The sequence below is a fragment of the Venturia canescens genome, chromosome 11, assembly GCF_019457755.1.
Source record: "Venturia canescens isolate UGA chromosome 11, ASM1945775v1, whole genome shotgun sequence".
In the NCBI taxonomy this organism is placed as follows: Eukaryota; Metazoa; Arthropoda; class Insecta; order Hymenoptera; family Ichneumonidae; genus Venturia; species Venturia canescens.
Genome location: NC_057431.1, coordinates 15,286,109 through 15,294,716, shown reverse-complemented (window position 1 = coordinate 15,294,716; position 8,608 = coordinate 15,286,109). Strand labels below are relative to the sequence as shown.

General features: G+C 38.2%; 1 protein-coding gene across 3 annotated transcripts; it reads right to left on the bottom strand.

Moving 5' to 3' along the window:
* Window positions 1-213: 213 nt before the first annotated feature.
* Window positions 214-6,321, bottom strand: LOC122417834 (uncharacterized). Of its 3 annotated transcripts, none has more exons than XM_043431651.1 (7): window positions 5,360-6,321; window positions 4,856-4,987; window positions 3,236-4,627; window positions 2,817-2,975; window positions 2,540-2,716; window positions 2,247-2,453; window positions 214-2,168 (listed from the first exon to the last, which is right to left on the bottom strand). In XM_043431651.1, the coding sequence occupies exons 1-3, from the start codon at window positions 5,715-5,717 to the stop codon at window positions 3,612-3,614; spliced, it is 1,506 nt and encodes a 501-aa protein (XP_043287586.1). In that variant the 5' UTR covers window positions 5,718-6,321; the 3' UTR covers window positions 214-2,168; window positions 2,247-2,453; window positions 2,540-2,716; window positions 2,817-2,975; window positions 3,236-3,611. The 3 variants fall into 3 exon arrangements, with proteins under 3 accessions (XP_043287586.1, XP_043287588.1, XP_043287589.1); XM_043431653.1 differs by having other exon boundaries at window positions 2,247-2,353; XM_043431654.1 differs by having other exon boundaries at window positions 2,540-2,659; window positions 2,892-2,975.
* Between the last annotated feature and the right edge of the window lie 2,287 nt (window positions 6,322-8,608).

The following is an 8,608-nucleotide window of genomic DNA, read 5'->3' as shown; positions in this document are numbered from 1 at the left end:
AATATTTTGACTTGACATAATTTTAATTATGGAATTTTTTTTCAACTTAATGTTCAATAATTTTCCGGATTTAAAATTATGTACGTGTTTATTTTTCTTGTTTCTTAATTTAATTGATTCGGGACACGATAGAGGGTGTAAATTAATAGAGACCTTGTTTGAATGTTAGATTACATGAAATCACAATCGTTTTATTCAGAATTCATCGACGATGTTGATGGTACAATAAAGAAATTTCAAACAATTTGTGTGTGTTGATTTATTTAAAGAGAAGTCTGGGATGTTCGTGTTCGTTCGTGGTATGTATTACCGGGGCTCGCTTTTGCCGATACTTCGTGTGTAGTTTATTGGTGTACAATTGTTCCGCAATGTGTCGCGTTGATAGTCGGATTTATCGATATTGACGTGTGCTAGTTTGTGTTTCGCCCGCGTGTCTCCAGTGGCGTACCACTCGCAAGATTTCGTGACGGCTGGTCGAAGTGAGTGTTTGACAATATGGCGGCTCTTTGTGGTTTCGAGTGCATGAATATGTTCGCGTGTCGAGTTACCAAATTTATAACTTTTGTGATCGCAACTTTTATAATGATGTTTTCGTTCGCGGGTGTCTCTTAAACAATTATATGTAGTGTTTTGTTCACGGTCTTACATACAGGTCTTGCAACGAAGGTAGTGGGGGTAGTTCACTAACGTCATGAAAAAGTAGTTTGACTCGAAACCACCAGGGTAGCGCTGCGAGTTAAGGATATTTATACGAAGCGCATGCGTCAAAATCCTAACCAATTTTCTATTTATTCATATACAAATATACACGTATGAATCTGTAATGGCAGAGAAAAAACGCGAAATACATATTTCTAGCATGCGTCGCATTGAAAAATTAGTCTCTCTAAATCAACATTAGAAAATGCAATTAAATCCTAGCCCTTCACACTCAGATCCTTTTAGATCATAAGCAGCTCTGATGAACATTTACGAATTTTGTACAATCATTATCGAAACACCATCGCAGCCTGATGGACTTGGATCTAGTGCGGTAACTAATATACCTGGGTTTGAACCCTTTCTCGGTAGTTTTTTTTTCGTTGAAAATTGATTCCGGTTTTGTAGAAAATTATTCTCAAATATTCAACTTTTTTTTCATAAAATAATTGCACAATTTCAATCACAGGAACAGAGTAAAGAAACAAAACAAAAAGTCTGAACGGATACCATTTTATTTATTGATTTTCCAATTTCGATAATTTTTTTTAACGACAAATTTTTTCGTTACTTTTAAGTTTTCTTGATGGGCATCCTGCCTCATCCTTAATCGTATGTAATAAATAATAGAATAGGATAGGATACTTGAGGCGTGATTGGCACAAGGAAAGTTGAAGTGGAACGTTGACAAAACTTCATCAAGAGTGCAATCAAAAACATTACACCGTGATGAGTATTTGGCGAAGCAGGTCTCGACGTGGCGGATCAAGTTAAAAAATCGCAAATTAGCGTGGATCAAACGTCCCCTTGATTTCAGGTCGACCAATTGCGACACTGAAGACGTGGTAGAAGATTCTGATCTCATCGCTTCTTGGCAAATTACACATTTCCTGTACATTTTTAATACCTGCTTGCACAGGTAACCTGTAGGAATCCATGGAAATATGTTAAACCAAAGGGTAGAGATAACATGAAACGAAACCAAAGGTTGAATTCAACGATATCGACAAATGACATGAAACTATGGCGTGCTATGCGGTCTAGGTGAGAATGATGAATCAAAGAAAGTTAGTATAAAATGATACCTACAGTTGATTAGTACATTTTTCTAAAAGAAATCTTGGAGTAAAAAACCTGTCACATAGTAGATGATACAATCGAGGATAGGGGATAAGGAATAATCATGATCGGGATTATTTTCTATAACATCATCGGCCTCCCACTCCTGGTATTCGAGGATATCGTCAAGCTTCGCTTGAAGTTCTTGCCGATATTTGGAAAACATCCCCTCGGCCTTTTGTCCATAGATCGCTTTGATATCTGCCAATGTGATCAAAAGGGTTGGCGAATGTTGTTTGGAGACGGTGCAGTTACCGTATTTCGGAGGCTTTCGGAGGCAACTGCAAAAATGTGGGAGCGTTCGGGTGGTTGTTACAGCCTGCGGCTTGACGAATGGTCCCAAAGAATTTCTGAAAAAATTGCGTACACGATAAAATGAATTCATTCAAGTAATGATCCTCGTACAAACTAAAAACAATGAAAGGTACCTCCAAATTGTCTTGATTAATTTTTCCCGTTAAAAGGTATTTGAAGTCAAATTTTTCTGTCAGGTAACAACACATATCCAAGGTCGATCGGAGAGTTATTCGCAATCCTATGGACGTTTCCGTTGTTAAATATTCATCAGATTCTATGTCACCTTTTTTTACAGCCATCTCCCACTCGTTCAACCATTCAAGAGAGTCCTCTATCATCTATCATTAATGAATTACGCCAATCCAGATGGAATGAAAATAAACTGTTTTTTTTTTTTTTAATGGGATAAAAATCCAATACACACCCTAAAATCCTCATTTCCGGGAGTAAGACCTTGATTTGGAGATTTGCGGTTCAATGCATCGAAAAGATCGTTCATACGTCGACAAAACTCAATTGTTTCCTCGCATCCTTTGAGTGGCCCCTGTGGGTCGTGGGATTGATAAAAACGTAATCCGTTAACAACCGAATTGCTGAATACCTACGAAAACGCAATTGGAAACAAAAAACATTATTTTCAGAATAAACAATATATTTACTTGGATACAAAAAACAATGGAGGAAAAAATAATGGAAATTACCTGTGTTGCGAGACGAACGCGCATTTTCGATGTGTTGTCTAGCGTAACGTGTCGTTGTGTCAATTTTGGACATACCCGCGCATTTCCAGCGTGCTGAGTGTCAAGGTTGAATAATGTACTAATGTGATCCCATCGTATATAATTCTTGGACGATTTGATCTAAAAAGCAGGAATGAAAATATTTTATATTTCACGTATAGAAAATAATCGCAAACTGTTTTTTTGTTTGTTTTTTTCAGAAATAAGTTAAATTTTTCTTTAATGAATTGAAGTATTATTTTAAATAATGAGTAATGGTACATTTTTGATTCAGGGTTTTTTTCAATTTTCAAGGCATCAAAACTTGCAGATAAGGCTGAAACTATTTTTTAGCGATCAAATCATTGATTTTGTAATGGTAAAAATTTCTGAAGGCTTACCCGTAATTTTTTTTTGTTGTACAGCCTGTTTCGAATATTTTCATCGATAGGGTGAGAGAACCAACTTTTTAAATCATCCTTTCGACCAGAAACACCCAATAACGACCACATTTTCGCGTTTGTTGCTGCCCCATCGGCGATGACGCCATGAATTTTTGCTCCTGTTTTTTCTAAGTATGTGATAGCTTTTATCACTATCTTGGCAAGTTCTTCACCCTTAACGGGGTTTTTTGAAGCGAAAACAGCTATTGGTTATGTATAGGAATCTGCCAGAGGCTGGAACATAAGGACCAGACCGTGTGTTGCTTGATCTTTTATCTCACTAGATTGCAGTCCGTCTTCCCTAAGGTCAGTTAACCCAACATAAGTTAAATTTTTAGAACACACGGCCACGGATTTTCTTAGAGAGATTTCGTCCAACAAGAGTACACCTTGTCGTTGCAGAGCTGTTTTTTTTTTCAAAATGTTTCTTGAGCAATTCAGCAAAGTCTTCGTCAAATCCGCACCTCATTCCTATCGCTGAGAAGTAACTGCGAATCGTTCCAGAACTGGGCAGTGGCAAAACGTTATTTTTGCGAAGGAACTCATAGGTACTAGGTGATCTTATGTTCAGCATCAAACATAACATAATCCACTCTTCTCCGTAATGCCGATTCCTGCCATCCATCTTACCAGCAGCCGCAATGATTTGATGGAGTACAGTTTGTTGAGACGTTGGAATATCCAATTTTGCACATCTGTCTGCTAACGTTTCATTGCGAATCGCAGCTATTTCGGCTGCTCTATTTTGTAAGCGTTGTTCTAAAAAGCTGATACGTGCCTGGGCTCTCTTTCTCAGTCGTCGTTCACGGCTAGTTTTTTTGTGCAGTGCAATTAATTTTCGTTGATCGATCGGATTGCAAGCCCGACTCATTCGCTTCAACCCTTCTTTCGTTCTTGTTCTCGCTTGCCTTCTCACAGCCACTGTCCTCGTTTTTATGCAGTGATCACACCGCTTCCGTCTTGAAATAAGCGTGCAGTTTTTGTCACGCCATCGGTCAACCGAATCTTTGCAGGCTCGATCGGATATAAGGTAAAGATCGTTTATACTACCGATACCGTTGCAAATATTCATATTTTTGAAAGTTTCCAATGTTTGCGGTAGCGACTCTATGTCAATTAAAACAGAAGGAAGACTCGAATCATGGACATCTACCGCACGCCCGTATACATAATGACTCAGTACTCTATTCACGTGAAGCTTAACATTTCTTTCATAAACGGGTAGATTATCGCCGTTCTCCATTTTTGTGATAGCGTATGAGAAGAGGAAATTCCCCTTGTCTGTTACCAGCTTATGGACAGCCCACGGCAGTGGTATCACGATCGAAATTGTTGTTCCTTCGGTTGTACCTGTGTACACAAAGATCATTCCAAATTTACGAAAATATACGGACTAATCAATTTGTCTTCATTGGCTACATCTTTTGAATGTTGATACTGCATTCATTCAAGTTTGTACTCTTAACTGATTTCATTACTTTTATACATAACGTGACAATGCGTTTAACATTAATACGTTTATGTTTTCCAATTGTAATTTTTATGAATAACATTGACAGCAGAGATTAACATTCTTACACGTCAAGGTCACGTCTGAAAATTCAAAACTGCAGTCGGGAATTTCGGATGCACAGTCCACAGCTAAACGCGTTCGCCCTTGTGGATCTTCCATATATTCAACGGTTGTTGCGCTTTCGTAAATTTTCTCATCTGCAAAAAGAAATGAATTTACATCATACATAAAAACAATTTTTCTGCCTTATCAACTTGAAAATAAAATTATTGCGAGTACATCTAAATCTTCAAACCACTGGGACAGCTTTAAATTGTTTAGGTACTCTAATGAAACCAAAAAGTGACTTTGTACATGGTTTAATTCAGTGGTTTTTTTAACCACTGAATTAACCACTGAATAGCAAAATTTGATTATCTATTGTCTGTTTTAGTGTTTATCGTGGAAAAATTGAACCGACGAAGAAGAAACCGAAAAAATAATATGTAATATTCTAGTTTGTGATGAAACAATTTTTTTGAGTCTACATTGATTTGGAGTACAAACAAAATATACTCAACGACAAATACCTTGACAGAGCGACACTTCCTGCATCTCATCATCCTTGATGTTACTTGAGTAATCCATGCCCAAAACTGTAGGGACCATCGACAAAGATTTATGTGCTTCATGATCCGACGAATGATTCATCGAGGGATTTATTGCTATTTCTTCAGGTGTATCCATTGGACTATTCATCCGAGTTGTTAGCCCCTCGTCTGTGAAAGCAGCTACCACTATCTTCGTTGGAGTGTCTGGTGCCATACCCATTGCTGTATCAAATTCAGATTCAATTGCAGAGCACTTTTTTAAAGAACAATAACTATGATCTCTGCTTTTAGGTTGTTCCATTGTGGAATCCACAGGAGTACCAATGTCGCTTTTCATGACATTATCAAATATTTCCGGCACAGTCGACCGATCAAGTTGAGCACGGGTGTAAGGAGCCTTGAATAAAAATTTGAAAAAATAAGATCATATCAATTTCAAAGCCTATCGTAGAATTACGATAACTACAATAATTCTAATATTTATTATTTTTAAATCAAGTAAACTTACTACAGCTATAATTTCACCATTTGAATATGTCACCCATTTCCTCCGAATTTGATGATCGTGAAAATGTTTTTCACAGATAAATTGCGACGACGACAGATTGAAAATTCCAGGTATAGCTGCAATCCACTTTCTACGCATTTCAGGATTTGACGGCACTGTAAACACCGTACGTTTTTCGGTAATTATTCTGCGCCCCGTGTCGCATGATGGAACGCACAGGATTTTGTCATTGTAAAAAAAACACGCACAAAATTTTTACGAAGAAACCATTAAGATTTTTTTTTAGAGTTAAACAATCACAATTAAATGCTGCGATTGCTCCGATTGTTCCGATGATAACGAGGTTATGTACCGCTTCTGGCACTCCGCGACAGTTTATCCTTCGCAACAGCAGCGCGCAGCGGTGTCCCGCGACACCAAAAATTGTAAAGTTAAGAGAGTTACCCCCACCACCAAAATTTGGGTTTGTTGCAAGACCTGTATGTAAGACCGTGGTTTTGTCTCGCTCTCTGTCTGTGTATCGGGACAGTGAGCAGTGATATCTGTACCAAGTGTTTCCGTGTATATCTTCCGTGTTTATTCCCTTTTGAATTTAATTATATCTTAATTTCTTATATTAATTATTTTTGAAATCCCCTGGCAGGTGTCAAGGGACTGCGGTTATTTGTGTGCCAGAGTTCTGGAGCGACAGATTTTCCGCGAGGCTCAAGATTATGTAAGTATCCCTGCTCACTCTCTATAAAGTACAGTAATTGCTCCTATGGGTTAATCGGACTCAGACTTAGTGCAGGAGCCTCTTCACTCTGTTTCAGAAGGATCTGGAACAGTCGTGCTCATGCGAGACTGACTCCGATTTACCCTTCGCTGGGTAGATCCTGGTCAGGAAACTCTGGACTCAGCCTATTCACTGAAGCTTTTCGCTCAGTCTCGGAGAGATCCTTGACTGTCGTGCTTCAGCGTGACCACGTCTGGTTTTTCCACCCTGGCTCTTGCCCTGGCGATGAGGGGTATACTACTTGTCGGAGTGACAAGTTGAGAGAGCGATCAGTTTATCGCTGTCCTTTATATTCCCTTTGACAGCTTGCTCTGCTTGTGAGTAAGATTTGTTTAAATTCGCCCTCTTACAACTAATTTGTTAACTAAATAAATTGTTAATATCATTATTATTATTAATATTGTTTATTTTGTTCACAGGTTTACTGGTAGATGGCGCCGATTGAACCAGTTGGGGCTTCGGCACCGAGTGTGCCATTACAGTACATAATTTCAATTCCGAAAAATTATTGAATACAAAATCCGCACGAAAATTAATTTTTTCATCTGCTTGAATTTCAATTTGAGGTCATTAAAATTATGTACATAATTTTTAATTGTAATTATGTACATTAATTATGTACATTAAAATGTTTTTAATTATGTACATTAAAATTATGTACATAATTTTAAGTCAGACGAGTACGCGAGACATAATTTCTTAAATTCAAATTCGAATGAATTAATATTTGAAAGAAATAGAATTTAGGATCATTAAAATAATATACCAAATTTTAATTTCAGACATAAAGTTTGATGTAACGAAATTAAATATTAAATTTTAATTCGAGAATTAAACTTCGGAAGAACAGAAAATATATGCCAAATTTTAATTTGTTCAAATTTTAATGAACTTAAATTTTTATTCAAGAAATTGGATTTAGGGTGCTGGTTTCCATTTTAGAATTAAAATTTGGTACTTAATTTTAGAACCCCAAATTTTAATTCGGGAATTAAAATTTAGTACATAATTTTAATGACCCCAAATTTTAATTCAGGAATTGAAATTTGGTACATAATTTTAATGACGCCAAATTTTAATTCGGAATTAAAATTTGGTACATAATTTTAAAACCCCAAATTTTAATTCGGGAATTGAAATTTAGTACTGTAACGGGACAGCCTTACCCCCTGGCACGATTTCTGGTTTGACAGAAGTCTGTCAGAGGGCTACGGACGGAGCGCTCTCGCGTCAGCGGAGCACCGCCCGTACGACAATAATATTCCTACCAAAATTGTATACAAACAAAGCAATAACGGAGCATATCATTCCTCGATCACAAGAAGATTGCTTCCCGCAGTACGCTCTAGCGAGGCTAAGCCCGATTGCGTAGCGAGGAAGCAATACAGAGCACTAGATGCTCCCATACCGGACGAAAGTATCCGTTCTTGAAGGTCGAGTTCGAGCCAAGCTCCTCGAATTGCAAGATGGGGAAATCGGAAGGCTTTACCCGCTCCTGGCAAAAATCCGCCGGTCAGTGCACGAACCTGCACAATGACACCTCTCCTACGTGAGAGAAGAGGATCTGAAAAATCCTAAGTTCCGATATTTGGGATTTGTTCAGAAAAGGGCATAGTTCGCCGTTCTCTCGTGGGAGGCCCTCAGTGCACGGTTGGTCTCTCGCTTGAGCTCGGCGGTGCCGTGCTCTCTGCGCGCGCTCCCCTCCTTCGTGCTATACTTGCCGGTAGCTCAACGGCGTTCTTCAAAGCCCTTCTTCCACGGATCTCGGTACGCGACGGATCGATAGTGATCCTCGCACTTCGGAATATTCATCGGCTATCTTCATAATTTGTTACTCTTCTACCTTCCTTTTCATCGGGAGTGTTGCGCCTTACAACCGTGGCACTTTGGGACAATATTCGGGAAATTATTATCGAATTCCTTCGGCTAATCTCATTATGAAATC